This window comes from Lonchura striata, chromosome 4 (genome assembly GCF_050655825.1).
Source record: "Lonchura striata isolate lonStrDom1 chromosome 4, ASM5065582v1, whole genome shotgun sequence".
Taxonomy (NCBI): domain Eukaryota; kingdom Metazoa; phylum Chordata; class Aves; order Passeriformes; family Estrildidae; genus Lonchura; species Lonchura striata.
This window is the reverse complement of record NC_140706.1, coordinates 19,171,795-19,187,808: the sequence shown is the minus strand read 5'-3', so window position 1 is coordinate 19,187,808 and position 16,014 is coordinate 19,171,795. Positions and strand designations below refer to the sequence as shown.

Genomic DNA, 16,014 nt, shown 5'->3' with positions numbered 1-16,014 from the left:
TTGGTAGATAACAATGTTCCTAGTTTAGCTATTTGTAGGCACCAAGGGGTTCTATGTGTAAAGCTGAGCAGATACACAGCATAAAATATTTACTGTTTCTCAAATAGCTCATTCCATTTCACCACGGATGATTTTTAGCAAGGACTGTGACTAGAGAGATCTGTAATTTTAAGTAATTATTCCTACCTTTTAGCTGAAAACTGAATTTCAGCTTCCTACATGGAGAAATAGAGATGCTGAAATTTTTATATAGAAGGGAATGCAACTGGCATTTTCCTGAACAGGGAATATGCACTACACAGTATAGTGTCAGAGCAGATTATATCCCATGAACACTACCTGTGAATTATAGTGGTATCCACTAGCACTACTGTGGTCACAGGTCTGTCAGCTGTGCCAAGAGTGCTGTTGTTGCTAAGAGGTGTAGGGACGCAGGAGTGTTGCAGATCAACCACTGACATGTATTGTTGCTAGAAATTGTTGTATACAGTCTCCTCTGGCTTTTTTATTCATCTCTCTCATGTTCTTCTGTTTGAAATAAGCTTCTGTTACATTCAAAGGCAATCTGATAAGGATGCAAGTTCACTTTTACATATGTGTTAGGTTATGTGGAAAAAAGGCTTTTCTGCCCACACACAGATGTGTGAGGCATTGGGTCAGGCAGGGGAAGCTCAGTAACCTCATCACCTGCTCCCTGTCTCAACATGGACAGTTCTAGGGGAGCATCACCCCGGTGAAGCTGGGGACAAAACCCCTCAGACTGAGGGAGGTGCAGGATTTTGTGATGGGACAAAGAGGAGGAATTTCTTGACATTGCATAAGACTTATCATGAAAAATTTAAGACAGGAGCCAAAAGAGGGGAAAGGAAGTGTTTGATGGAATAAGCATGGGAAAATAGATTAATAAGGTGATAAAAAGGATTATCACATGTGAAGAGTCGTCATACTAATATGTCCATATTCCAGTTCCTCTGTTTGCCTGCCTGGCCATGGCCTGTAACCATCACCCCTGTCTTATTTAATCCCTTTTCTACTTCTTCACCTTGGTGAGGGACCTGTGTGTTCTTGGGGTGGGGAGGACCTTGAGTGCTAGCAGCTAGAGTCAGAATGTGGGTCAAAGGGACTATGTGTCTGTGGTGCCAGTAATTGCAGACACATTGCAGAGTGCACACACTGTGAGTGATTGTGTGTCACCATGCAAACCCCAGCGAATGCCAGGCTGAACAAGTCAGACAGGTGTAGGAGTGGACTCAAGTTTGGGGTGCACCTGAGTGTGTAGCTCTGGGAGGAGACAGCTACTGGAGGGACCCAGTGGTCAAGGCTGATTACTAGAGACAACGGGGTCCAGAGACCAGCTGAGAGAGAGAAGAAGACAGTTTGTGCGTGTAATAATCTGATGCACAAACCAGTCACTAGGGAGACTGAGTGTCTAAGACTGGCTACTGAAGGGATCCACAGTGCAGGTATCTGTGTGTCTCTGCATCTGTGTGTGCAGAGGGAGGACCTGGGGACTGGTACCAGCCTTGGAAGTTGTGTACTCAACTGCCAGAAACTAGAGAGTCTGGGATCCAGAGGAAGCTATTGCACAGACCGAGTGTCTGAGCCTTGCTGATGGAGGGACCCACCTTGCAAATGTATATTTTTTCCCATTAATGCACCTTCATCCTTATCAGGCAAGAGGGAAAAGAGGATGAGGTCACCTGTGCTGGGATTTTTTCGGTGCTGAGTGTTATATTTTGATCTGTGTAGCTGGACATGTCTAAATATAAAAACATGATCTGTGAATGCATATGCTCACTAGGAATGCATGTTCACCTCTAACAGGACAGGAGATTCAGCAACACTAACCATACCTGGCTTCAGCAAGTGCACAGAGCATATGGTTAGCAAAAATGCTTTCTGCATACAAATTCCTCTTACAGATAATAAAAAAATAATTATAAAGATGCATAAATATTGTGTTACACAAATAATTGTTAAACATTACACCAGTTACATGTTTTATTCTGTGGCACTTTCAATGTCTCATATAGGAAGTGCATATAAATCCAAGGCAAAAATGGCTGGCTTTCAAGAGAGAAGTCTACTGTCTGAGTTATCCCCATCTAATTTGTACAGCAATGACCCTGTATTTGGTATAGTCACCTGAGTCAATATCATGCATATTTGAAATACAACAAAGATAAATAAATAGATGTATAACACTGCAAAAGTTTTAAAACTAGAAAGGGACAAATTCTGTTACATCCATAAAGTTCTCTAAAACAGTATGCACGTGAGACAGGCAGGATTTGGCTTACAGTCAGCATTAACATTCAAGTCTGATGAAATCAATAAAGCTGCTGCCTTAAGATGTAAATGCATGGAAAATAGCAATAAAGACTTCCTCCATACTGAAGATTACTGCCATCACAGCAGAACTATAGGAAGTGATCAAGTAAGCACTAAGTAACTTCATGCAAAGTATAACAGATATCTCTACATAGCTAGAGGTAGAATCCTGGGGGATCAGGGCTGGGGGGTGGGGGGAGAGGAATCCAAGCTCACTTCTTTTTAACCAAATAGTAAAGCAAATATTTTAAAACTGTATTCAAATTTCCTTAATGCACATCTGAATGTACTTGGCACTACTTCAAAAACTACAGAAGAAAAGAGTTGTAGCCTTTAGTTCTTTTGTGAACTGAGCACACAGAGGTTGAAAACTACAAAAACTTGCATTCTTTGCAAGCTCCAGTGTAACTACTGAGAAGGCAGACAACATCTCATAGGATAAGCTGGTATTCCATCGCACCTGAATATTACATTGCATATGTTAAACCTTGGACATTTCATACTATACAATAAAATTTACTCCTACAGGTAGTTCTATTACAATCATTAGATTTTTTCACATGAATGCAGGTTCAGTGGATGCGGAAAATTAGTTTCTGCCTGAAGTTTTCTTGTTACCATAAGAGTAAATCACACTATGCTAGCTGAATGTAGATTCCTGTCATTTAACAGGACAAAGGTTTAATAAAAAACATTTATTTACTTTTACAGTTCTTTTCAGGTCTGCAGAAACTTTAATCAATAGCTAAAGATTAATTTTCTCTTCTTCTTGGCATCTGTTTAACATGCCTCCAGTTTTAAACCTTAGAATAGAAATGACTACACAAGGTTTATCACTACCACAAGGTCTCCTGTAAACTACTTAAAGCCATTCAGCCCAAAGTCATATCTTCCAGCTACAGTCACTTAATGGAGTCCAAGTTTAATCCCTTCTCTGCAGCCAAAAGTGTTTCAGCCCACCAGCCTGTTGGGTCCAGCCAGCGTCCTTGTGCAAATGCAGTGATGTGTTGCAGAGGATGATTCAGGATTTCTGCAAATACAGAGAAGAAAACCTTCAGTCAGAATACAAAGAAGCTGCATTCCAAGATTTGCACTAGATCCTGTTTCTCTGCTGTGCCTAGTGACTAATGCCCAAGGTGGAGAGTCTGTCCCCCAGCTGGTATCACCATAGCTTTATGCCTGCGAGCTCAGCCCTTTGCAAGGCGACAGCAGAGTGGGGCTCCTCCATCTGGGGAGGTTCTGGGCACACACCACCTCTGCCCTCTGCCCTCTGCCCTCTGCCCTGGCCAGCTGCTCCCTGCTGCTTTGCACCATACATTAGAGGAAAAATGCCAATAGTTTCTCGGCACCCCAAAGATAGTGTGCCTTCATCCAATTTGAAGCTGTGAATTCCTAGTTCACACAGACAGCTAAATTTAGGAGAAGGTGAAATTTCAGGATATGTTGTTCTTACTCCTAAAACCATTTGCAGAATTTGAGCTTAATCCTCTTTGAATTCACATTCTATTACAATTCTCCAGAAAACCCTGAGAAATCTTTTTGTTCACTAATTAAGATCTGTTTTAGCTCTAGTAGTTGTAAAAAAAAAAAAAAAACATCTACAGAGCTGAGGGCTTCTCTTATCTAGTTAGAGGTTATATTTAATATTCTGGTCAGTTGTCTTTTGCATATGGATTTGCTAGATAACAGAGCTGCCACATTACAGTAATCCAAAAATTAAGAATAATCATCCACTTTGTAACATTTTTAACCATTTCACTTTCCCAAGTGAGAGTCTTTTCACAAAGGATTACCTTCTTTCCTATTAAAGCAACTGATAAAGAATTCTGCACTGCACATAAGGTATGCCAAGCACTACTTATTCTTCCTGCAATCCAAAATACTGCTGCAACTCACAAAATCATTTATAGCAGATTGTTACAGGTAAAATGGGACATTGCTTTTGTTCTTTCAGGCTTTGTGTGCCCTCAGGCTAGTGATTTACTATACATCCACAATTTTTAGAAGCACTGTCTAAATTTGATATAGCTTAGTCCATAGATGTTCAGTTTCAAACAAATCAGTTCATGTTTTTGGAGATAATTACCTGTCTTTCTATTTGCTATTGTTGTTTCACACAAAGGATTAACTTTCTTTCCAGAAAGGAAGACAATTTCAGCACTACTGTATCAAAGAAAAGGGAAAAAAAAATAACCCTAGCATCTGTACTACCAGTTAATATGCCTATAGACACAAAGGATTTCAAAATTAACTTTTTTTCAGAATGAAGTTTCCTAAAATTAAGCAACAGTAAACAGTAAATTGAATTGGGACAGCACAAAGAAAAACCTCATGCAAAAGGTGGTCTTTCCTTCCCAGAATGCTGTGTTTGTGATATTTTATTACTTATAAGACTGAAGATTCCAGTAATGCTAGTTTGCCTGCACTTAATCCCCAAAGCTTGAGCAATAAAAATTTGGGTTAAAACTCGATTCTCTAGATAATTATTTTGCCAAAATCATGTACATTAAAAATTAGCCTATTTTGCCAGTCAGTTTTTGCTCATGTTTAGATATGTCTTGACCTGTGGAACTCTCATTTTGAATTGATTTTGTGCATCAGGCTTACTCAGTCTGGTAAGACAACTCTGGCTTGGGTTTCATTCATTTTAAGTCAGCTGTTATGACAATTTGCAATAATATTGGCTGCACATCAAATCAAGTTGTTTCATGTGGAGTTGGTAGTTTAAACTAAAGTGATTAGGGAAATTTTCATAACGTCAATATGAATGCTACTGCTAGTCTTTTGACAAAAATTCTTAACCAGAATTTTGGGATTTTTGGGCTGTTCTACTAGAACAATGAAAGTCTATTTTTGTTTTAACCTTATTTATGCAAAGTCACTTCTAGAAGAGCTCTGGAAACTTGAGAGACACTTTCTTCACTGAAACTTTCTTCAAAATTTATGAATTTGACAACACATTAAGTTAATTGTGGGTGAAGCTCATAGATTATTTTGTGGGATGTATAGCACAAGATAAAGGCTTTACTAAGAATACGGACTCTTCACATATGCAGCTGCAAGATATAATTTCCTTTAATTTTTGGAACTGTAAGAATAACACAACTTGTACCACATTTGACCACTTTGAGAATGAAGCCTAAAGGACTCTATCCATTTACATCCAGATCTGTGAGCATCTAGGGAATTTTGATTTCTAACTTAAAGCTTAGAAAAGGATATCTGACACTAAAAAGCAGACATCACATCATGTTCTGTGTGAAACTCATTGCCATGGTTTCAGCATGCTCTGTACACAAGTTGGTCAGGGCTCCTAATTGGCCCTGAATATCACTTGGAGTTAGTGGTAAATAGATGTCTAAGTGTCTCAGACTGAGAAAGCTCTTGGCATACAAAGAGATCAAAACCTGACATGACCACCACCTCTATAAGATATATTTTACTCTCAGTACAAACTTGCCTCTTTTGCAGCCTTGCAACAGTGGTAAGCTTTGAAATCTATAGCTTGTGTGTCACATAGAAACTAAAAGGATCCTTTAGTTTGTAATTTGGATGTGAGGACTTGACAAATATGTATCAACTGTTTCCTAGATAAAGCATTTTTTATGTTTCTTTTATATTCTTACCATTAAATATGAGGTGAAGTATATAAATAGAGAAATAGACTGATCAGCTGGTTTTATTTCTTTTCATGCTTTTCTGTGTAAAAGTGAATTGCAGTGTTACTATAACAGACCCTGTGAAGGTGTGTAATGCTAACATAGCCAGTATCAGCACCCCCACTAATCTTATCAGCAAGGCTGCTCTGGCAACCTCCTTTCCTACAGTAATTGTCATAACCCATCTTTCAGAGAGGGAGTCTGACTCAAATATCTGCATGCTTATTATGCTGCCATCCTTCAGGGTATCACCACTGCAAAGGATTTGAAAGGCTGAAACAGGACCAGGCAACCCCAGCAGAACCCTGCAAACATTTACATACAATCTTTATGTGTATATGGCTACACATACAAAAATTAGAAAGGAAGCCAGTAAGTATATCAGGGAAATGCCTGCTCCAAGGGGAGCCAGCTGAGAACCCATAGCTACAAGCCAAAATCCCTGCTGTTTTTAAATAGATTGGAGGAGGAACAAAAAATGTACAATGCACAGACAAGATGATGTCACTTCCAAATTTCAGTAGCTGCCTTTTGCACTGACTTAAAACAGTTCACTGAAAGCTTTACAGCACTCCAAACAATAGTGTAAGGGCACTTTTTACTACTGTGTCCCTTCTGTTGGTATGCCAGCATGCAGTAGCACTGTCCTGTGCATCCCTGATAGATGCAGAGGTCAAACAGCAGAATGTTATCATTCTCCTGTACCCAGGGCAGACAGGAGGGACTATCAGACTACCAGAATTACTTGGAGCTGCAATTTTAGCAATGTCCATGTTGAAAAGTGACCAATTATAAAAAAGGATTACAAATTAATTGTATAGCATGATATGAGATATATGTCTGTTATTGGCAGAAGAATCCAATAAACTACTCGTAGTACTTGCCCTGTGCACAAGTACTATAAGCTTGAATATTTGCAGTCATTCATTTCTGGTATTTATATGTTCAAATTTCATTTTAGAGAGGAAAAAATAGGTATTTATGTATCAGTGGAGAATATAGTTGCTAGCCATTCAAATATGAATAGTTTAGCTCTGTTCCTTTGTTCAAATTGTAATAAAAAATTTCTAAAAGGTTATTTAAAAAATTATAATGGTAATTTTGAAAATAAATAAAATTTGATAAGAACAAATTTCTTTCAAAAGTATGAGGATAGTATAATTATAAATAATTTTATTATAATGCTAATTGTTTAACTGTTAAACTTTTTTTTAGTAGACCATTATTTCTGTTGAGATGCACTTTAAATAAAAATCTATTTATTAATTCCACACAAATAAATTCATAAAAATATGTTATGGTAACACAGACAGCTAGACTTCTTCATGCTCCCTGCAGAAGAACATTATGCTTTCTTTGAATTTTTTTCCTCAATGACAACAAATTTAGTACTTCAGTCATCAGCTACAGTTCTATAAGAGAAATGAGCACATCAGACAAGGTATGTAATAATCCTTTAAAAATAATACTTTAATAACAGCTATACAATACACTCAAAAAGAATTGCATACTTCCTTTTCATTTTAATACGAATAATTAAATTTAGAAATACTCATTCCTTTAATATGAGGCTGTTTTATTTTTTTGTAATTTATATAATAGTGGAAAAGTGATCCTATAACTTATAAATCTCTTAGTAATTTTGGTACAAAGTCCTATCATAAATTTTAGGGTTTTTTTCTGAAAAACTGTCTCTGTACTGCCTGGAGTTTCTTTCTGATAACTCTAATCACCTTTTCACATACAAACTCACCAAAATGAAAATTTCCAAACATTTGCCACTTATGACTCTTAAGTTTCCACATCCTTAAGTAGGGTTGTTTTAACCTGGACTTTTCATGAAATAGCCAAAAATGTGAAGCCTTGGAAAAACTCAATTAGTTTTTACCATGAACTAGTTGGAGGAATCTTCATAAGATATGCAAATCAGGTGTCAGTCATTTCAGAACTATGTTTTACTATAGCTACTGCAGACATTCAGATCTGCTAAAATGTTCCCACATTGGGCAGCTAATAGGCCTTCTGATTCAAAATGTAAGACATTTGCAAGTTTTCCTAATTTTGTTAAGGATGTTTTAAAGTTTTTCTGTTATAACTTTATAATATTTCCTGGTCTATACTGCATTGTAACACCAGCCAGTAAATAGATAATTTTTGACTACCATCAAAGTGAGGGTTTTTTTACCCAAGCAGGAAAAGAAGTCTCAAAGCCACACAAAGATAACACAAGAAAAGGACAAATCAATCAGCTAAAATAGGGCTCTCCTTCAAGTGTTAATTTGCCAAGAGTCACAAAAGGTTAAGTACAAAGGAGACACGACCTTCAGTTTCCCATCTGCAACAAGCATCCAATAAAGATGCTTTGTAAATAAACTTTAAGGATGTTCCATGCAGTTCAAGAGGGGCAACAGTGATAAAATCTGTTGAAAAAAAATTCAGAAGACTTCTTTGAATTGCAAAACTTAGTTGCAGAACAGAAACACAGAGGATGCACACAGTAGATAAAGTGAAACCATACTTTCACCTAGTGTACCAACGTGCTGGTGATGCTGATAACAGGTAACCAAATGTCTTTATGCCAGGAATGCAGCTTCAGAATCCTCAGTGAACCTCATTCACATGACTGAGTTATGAGTCTTTGGAGATACCTTTTACAGGATCTCATAGGAGTTCTGAAGCAAAGAAAGAATTCATTTCTGAAAGGCATGACTGAGAAAGTGGCCTTTTTTCCTGCAGTATTTTTCTAATATTAAGAATATACACAGTATTCTGCTACATACATCAGACCAGGGAAAGGCTTTAGAGAAAACAGGGGTCTGCCTCCCCATAAAAACAGTAGTGCACACTCTTAATGGTGATAATAAGGAAACAAATTAAAGTTGCCTAGGCTTTAAAACCATAATCACTTTCTTTTAACTTGTATGGACTTTTTAATGCATGTGCTACACCAACTACAAAGTCTTTTTCCTTTAACTATGAGCATATATGCTATCACAGCTTATCCTTTTAATGAAGACTTTACATCGAGCATCTATAAGGTACTTGCTTGCTTAACAAAGAGAATGATTTGAAGCACTAAAGGGATCCTTCAAATTTCATCATATTGAAGCAGTTTATATTATATAATAGAAGTGAAGATAAGTCATTTTTCAATACCTTAAACTCTGCTAAACTGGTGAGCAAAATATATTAGCATCACAGTGTAACACAACAATTAGGACACAAGTTTCATAGACACTGAAGATCCCAATATGTGTTTCAGTCCTGTGATCTAACTACTAATTTCACAAAACATCAAACTATCCAAGAGCAATTGCAATGGGTCTGAAGTCTGTGAAATTAGATGAATTTCAAAAGAGCAAGGAATGAAGAGGCATCCTATTATCCCTTAATCAGCATCTTCTAACTTTAAAAATTTTGCTAATTTCAGCCACTCAACCACTGAAACTTACTTATGAATATTTTCATTATTAACAGATAGCAACTAAAATTAATTACCTCAGGTTACTATATTTTCCAAGTAGAAGGTCCAGGATAAGTAGTAACCTTGTGTCATTTTTTACGAATGTCAAATATAAAAGTCAAAGAGGGGGCATTTCAGAAGCCACAACCCATAATGAATAAATGCATCCAGTTTAAGGAGCCATTATCATGAAGAGCACTAGAAATTAATGATTAATGACATAATGATTAATTAATCAATAAATTTGTTGACATGTGTTTAACCAAAAAGAGTAAGAAGCAACTCAATGGTTAAAGAGCAACATAAACCACCTTTATAAGTCCTGCTTAGCATCCTATTACTTTGAAATGAAGGAATTATTTATCTGCAGCCCATGTGGCACTAAATATTGAGTGAGAGATCGAGGAAAACTTTTCCTGAGAATTGATGGAAAGACGGTGAGGTGCGTTTTTTTCTCTTAAAATTAAAATTTCTTACTTTTAATATTCCAGTTTTTATAGTTTCTCACACTCCCTAAGAGCAGCTACTTCTTATACCCACATACTTTCACTCTCCAGAGCTACAGCTTGCACTACGGTTCCATGAAAGAGTCAATCTGATATTAAGTATAAAGGTACCAAAGATGGGAGTAAAATAAGTCAGTTGTACGAGACAAAGCTTTGAAAAATTCACTTTGTCTGTTCAAAGGACTGAAAAATTTTGAAAAGCTAACTTTTTTTCCATATAGACATTATTCCAGATCACATATCAGCCATTCCACTGCTGCAGAAAGCCTGCATAAGGCACTATGAGGTGGTCTTTGTGAACACAAATGCAACTGTGCTCTATCTGATCAACTTGAGACCATCAGGGAATTGAGTGCATAAATCCAGCATTACTGAACACAGAGACATGAATTTAATATTAGATGTTGCTTCTCTGGTACAGATTAGAGAAAACCTGAAAGCAGCTGAACTCCCTATACTGTCCTTCCTATGGTTTGCATGAAAAGCTAAGGATATATTATTATTTCAGTTTCCAAACTGGGTAACTTCTTCCTCAAATAGGTAAAGCAAGCTGTTGAGAGAAAAACCTGAAAATTTCTTTTAGTTCTTTAAAAGTTCTGCATTTGCTTCATTTAAGAGCTAGCTGTCTGTAGAGTCTGTGATGAAAGGATAAGTAAATTGAAAAGACAGACCCAGCAAGGATCTAAGGAACAGTCATGAGTGGAAGACCCATAGTAACACAATCAGTGAAAACCTAATCAGCGAAAATTAGAGCACACTGAATCAGCTGTCTCTAAAGCTATCAAGAGAAAATTATTGTCCCTGGTGTGAATCCCACTGAGATGAGTCAGCAGCAGAAACTCTCTCTTAGAAGCCTTCAGACTAAAAGGAGATTATTGCCTTCAAGGGAACAGGATTTATCACAAAATAGAGTGGTGAAGGGTATTCATGGATTGAGTAAAAATTGTTAAGGGATGTGTCAAGTTAATTGTGGGAATGTTCAATTTTTTTTTTATGTTATACTTAATGTAAGGACCAAAGATGGAGAGAGAGGGTAACCAAGGTGAACTGGGAGGAACAAACATGGAAAAATAGAGGAAACATGACAAAACCAGTTTCATGTAAACAGATAGTGAGCAGTTTTGTGTCTCCTGATCACAGAGAGGAGGAACAGGTTAAGGCTGACTGTGAGAGTTGTGGTTATGTGAAGGGTGTGTGTGCATTTATGGGTGTCAGTACAGGCACCACTCTTCATGGGGGTCTGTGTGGCCACAATCATGTCAGACTTGTGTGCACAGACTGGGAGTAACTTGTGTCTGGGGCCAGGGAGCCACAGTGGCTTCACAAGCATGGCTGGGGATGCCTACAGAAGAATTTGGAAAACTGGAAACAACAATGTTACTACTATTATTTTTCAGAGAGATATTTCTGACCAACTCACCTTGTGGACTTAGAAAATTGAGAGTTGTGAGTTCAAATATTCTCCATCCCTGGAGATATTGAAAACCCATTCAGACCTGTTCCTGAGCAACCTGCTCAGATGACACTTCTTTAAGCAGCATTTTGGACCAGGTGGTCTCTAGAGGTCCCTTCCAACCTCAGCCACCCTGTGATTCTCTAAAAAAATTCTGCCCCTTTTTTCCAAAGGCCCTAAAAATTATGCAGTAGAAACATAAACAAAAAAATTGAGAGCTCTCAGGAAATAAAAGGCACCTTTCAAGGAGCTCTATGGTCTATATGGCCTTGAGCTACAGACTTAAGCTTTCTCCATCTATTTTGTGAACCTTGTGCCTCTGTAGTTGCATTAAAGCAGTGATCCAAACAAATCATGCTATATTGGATTCCTTCCATAGCACTCCCAGCTTGGGGTTCAGAGCTGTTTCAGATTCATGTAATCCAAAAGGTGAAAAGATCCTGAAAAATATAATATAAATATCTAAAGATCATTATAAGCAGATAGAATGTAATCAAACCATGTATTTTTTCATAGGGTTAATAGAAGCCAAACTTAAAGGGAAAAACTTAAACCAGAGACCATTATCAACACACAGTACAATGTGTTTATGGTAAAATGTTGCCTCAGGGGAGAAGCTGATACTTTCAAAAATGAAAATAAAATGGTTTTCTATAAAACCTCAACTCTTAAAATATTTATATTCCACTTGAAAAGACTTGTCTAATAAAATACTTCAAGATCAAGAGGAATCACTGAGGCATTTAGTCTGCCTTTGCACATATCTCAAGCTAAACAATATACCAAATTACTCCTGTAGTCACATCAGTAATAAATGGCTTTGACTGAGTCATACCTTTCAGAAATAAACATACAAGACTGATCTGAAAATACCAAGAGGCAAAGAATACACCACTTCTCTCTATAATTTCAATTTTTTTTCTTTACTGGCAATAGTAAAGACGCTTTATTTCTAACCTGAATGTATTTAACTTTAACATTCAGACATTAGTTCTTGTGATTTTATCTGATAAATGAAGGAGCCTTTAACATCCAATATTTTCCCTCCATGAACCTTAACAACTATTAATCACTCGAGATGATGGTGTAATAAGCAGGAAAAAATACTTAGCAACTTCAAAGAATATTTAAGAAGCGAGAAGAAACAAACCAAAACTCCTCAATATTCTTCCTGTCACTCTCTCTTATGACACTAAAAGTACTTGTACTCTTAGTACTCAGGATCTTTTCACAATTTTTCTGGAGGTTTTTTTTACTATCTGTGAATATCACACTTCCATTGAAATAAAAAGTGGTCTAAACTATATAGTTCAGGTAGGTCAGAACTGTTAGCCAAATCCCATATATGCTTATTTAGGTATGAACATAGGATTGCTATTTATAAATTTCCAGAATAAAGGACTGAAGATTCAGCAGTTTCCTATTTTTATCATAAATTTTATCAAAAACAGAAGAAACTTTTTTACTTTCTTAGGTAGTTTTCCTGGGAACTTAATTCTGTAGAGCAGTGTGTTTAGTTGCAACATCCAATATTTAGCTTTTAGCATTATTTAATTTCTAGAGAATAATCTTAAATATCGTGATTTTTGGTTCCAGAGATATTGACATGAATTCTAGTATTATTATATGAGAACACTTTATTTGACAGAAAAACTGATTACATGAGATCAACACTGAAGAAAGGAGTTTATTTGACTTGTAATATCTTTTAAATTATAATATCACCCTCCATGTCAGACATTTTACTTCAGATTACCAGTGTCATTGTAATCCAGGATGTCATGAGGAAGAGAAATCAAAAACTCTTACAGAAGTACATTGTTTTGGTGATTTTTGGAATTCTTTTATTAGAATGCTGGGAGACAGAACAAAAACTAGCAAAGTGTCATAACAAAAGAATACTAGCTATTGCTAGTACTGCAACTGCTTCATTATACTTCTTGTATAGCCATTTTGTTTCAGGCTTATTCAGAAAATCATTTTCTCCAAGTATTACAGCACTGAGAGACAGCCTCTAGGTAAGTACAGATAACCACAAAGGCCAAATTTTAATCATACCCTTAGCTTTTTTTCTCCACAAAAACCATCCTTTTGGAGTAATATGTATAAACTTGCACTAAAGAACAAGTAAAAGAAAATGTGTATGCTTGAGCTGCAACAGTAGAACAAATTATGATTGAAAACATTGTGTGACAAAACAGACAGCTAATTGAGATCTTTAATTCATTTAACAATTATTGGAATATTTTTGCAAAGACAGATACATGCATTTAAAGGCAGGAATATATGTAGTCATTTTTGTGTCTACCTTTAAAGCTATTGTTAAACAGAGAGGTGTAAATCTGTAGATGCTCTTATTCAAATTATATATTTGATTGAGTTATCTTATTTAAAACAAATTAGTAGGAATTACTAAACTAGAACAGGCTGAGCTCCCAATGAGAAAAAGTAATTTTGCATTCAGCAAGGTTTGACAATTACACCCCTGCAAAGCCAGGACAAATGGTTTAATAGAAAGGGTATTTTGGATCTTGCAGCCTTAGGTTTCCAGCTTCAGGAATTTACAGTCTGTGTTTTAACTGCCTCCACCTGTATAGGGTTTCTAAACTTGTTTTGTGAAGAGATAATCCACTTCTCATCCCAGAGTGAAACTTAGTTTTTCCTTGAGATATTTAAAGTGAAAACATACCAATACCCCACTTCACAGATACAGTTAGGCACTTAAACCTTACTGAAATTAAAGTGGCTTCAGCTCCTCAATGCTAGCCCCAAAATCAACCAGAAATTAAGAAATCTAGTTACAATTCAATTGTGCCTTTGACTTTCCTACTTCTGGCTGGACAAAAATATATATTTAATAAGGAACATTAAATAAAATTAGATTTCATAAGTTATATTAGCATGCCTGAAGTACTTACAGGAAATCACAGAAACTTTTCTATGTCCATCATTCATCTTACTGAATGAAAGCAACTAAAAGCCATTCCAGGCTAGAATCAAAGACTAATGTTATACCCCTACAACACCTTGCCTCCATTGTAAGGACATTGCTCCTGCTTTTTTAAGATTTCTACAACATAAAGGAGGCAAGACAGAGTTGTAGCAGGTGAAGTTCCCCAGGCCTTCAAGGAAACCACAAGGAACCATTGAGGCTAGCCTATTCCCAAACTTCCCTGGACAGCCTCATTTATTAGCTTAGCTGCATCACTTCTCTTTCTCTTTTTCTGCCTCTTCTAGATGGCTTTGAACTGGTGACAATGAATGATCTTGTTATGTGTGCGAATTTGAGCAAAAGCCAAGCGGCTCTGCTATTGTTAAGGGTTTCTAAGCTTGACTAAGAAAAGTAGTAACAGTAGGAGCGTTTAGAGCTCACACAAAATTGTACTTAATGATACCTGTTACTGGGGCCCAGCAAGCTGTTATTGACATATCACTATTTGAGTGACATCTAATTAATCATTATATCACTGACTAGACTCAATAGTTATAACTTTGAGGACCTTTGTTTAACCTTCCCACTGAATATTTTGCACCAGCTTTGAATTTAACCTAACATGAGACTGTTTAACCTATAAACCATGTGGCTGTAGGAAAGTACCCTGGGGTTTTGTCACTTTGGCATTTACTGGAATGCAATTGTATTCTAGTAGCAAAATAAATGTATGCTTCTCTCTGATTGGAAAAAATCCCTGTCAAACCTTGGACATACAGCATTTTCCCCTTGTTCCCCTAAAAATCAACATAAAAGAAAAAGAAAAAACATACATTTTATTTCACTTAAATTCAGTGAGAGTTATTCTGGATGACTCTCCTGGCAGTAGAAACTTTATAATCACACTTTGCTTTTAGAAGCTGGAAAATCAAAGCATGTGGAGAGAACTATACTTATCTACCAATACTATATCTTATTTTTCCTTAAAACTCTATTTGAGTCTTGTGATGATGATGTGGTCACTAAAAATGAGTATTTTCTTTTTCTTTTTTTTTTTTTTAAGGGGGAAAAAGACAAAAAAGTCTCAGATCTCCACCTTGTGTGGTTGATGGTGAATGACCCTACAAACACTCTTGAGGCCCTTGGTTTAAGACTTGTTAATTACTGTTGAAGAGTAAAACATCAATATGTGATTCCTTTTGTTTTTAGTTTTTGCAGTGTTGGAACATTCCAGGTTTCACCTTGTTTAGTTGCACCTTGATATTTAGTTTAACCTCCAAATTCTGTCTGAAGTTTGCTTATTATCCCTATTCAAAAGAGAGAACATAAGTAAGAACAGGTGTGTAGGGAGCACTGCGCTCCAGGACGGTTTGGGTGAATGGAGACGAGAGGTCTCTGAAGGCTGCTCTTGGGATATCAGGTTTATTAGGGATGGAGAAAGGTCCTGCCTCGAGCTGCCAGACAGCACGTGGCGAGGCTTGAGGGGATGGGGGAGGGGAGAGACAAGAGGATGCTCTAGGAAAGGGTGGAGGTCCTGTGAGGGGGAAGATCTAAAAGAGGGGAAGTTCCAAGAGAGGGGAAGTTCCAAGAGAGTGTCTGGCTCCTCGGAGACCCCTTATCAAGGGGCTTCAAGGTGGGCTGGAACAAGGCTTGGGCCAATGGGGTCACAG

The 16,014-nt window shown here is 36.9% G+C and overlaps 1 protein-coding gene across 2 annotated transcripts in view; it reads right to left on the bottom strand.

The window, feature by feature from the left end:
• Positions 1–1,973: 1,973 nt before the first annotated feature.
• Positions 1,974–16,014, bottom strand: part of LOC110484011 (uncharacterized) — a 163,220-nt gene continuing 149,179 nt past the window's right edge. For both annotated transcript variants that reach the window (XM_085577765.1, XM_085577766.1), the window contains exon 5: positions 1,974–3,361. In XM_085577765.1, coding sequence (XP_085433891.1) covers positions 3,283–3,361 — 79 coding nt within the window. In that variant the 3' untranslated portion in view covers positions 1,974–3,282. The remainder of the gene's footprint in view (positions 3,362–16,014) is intronic.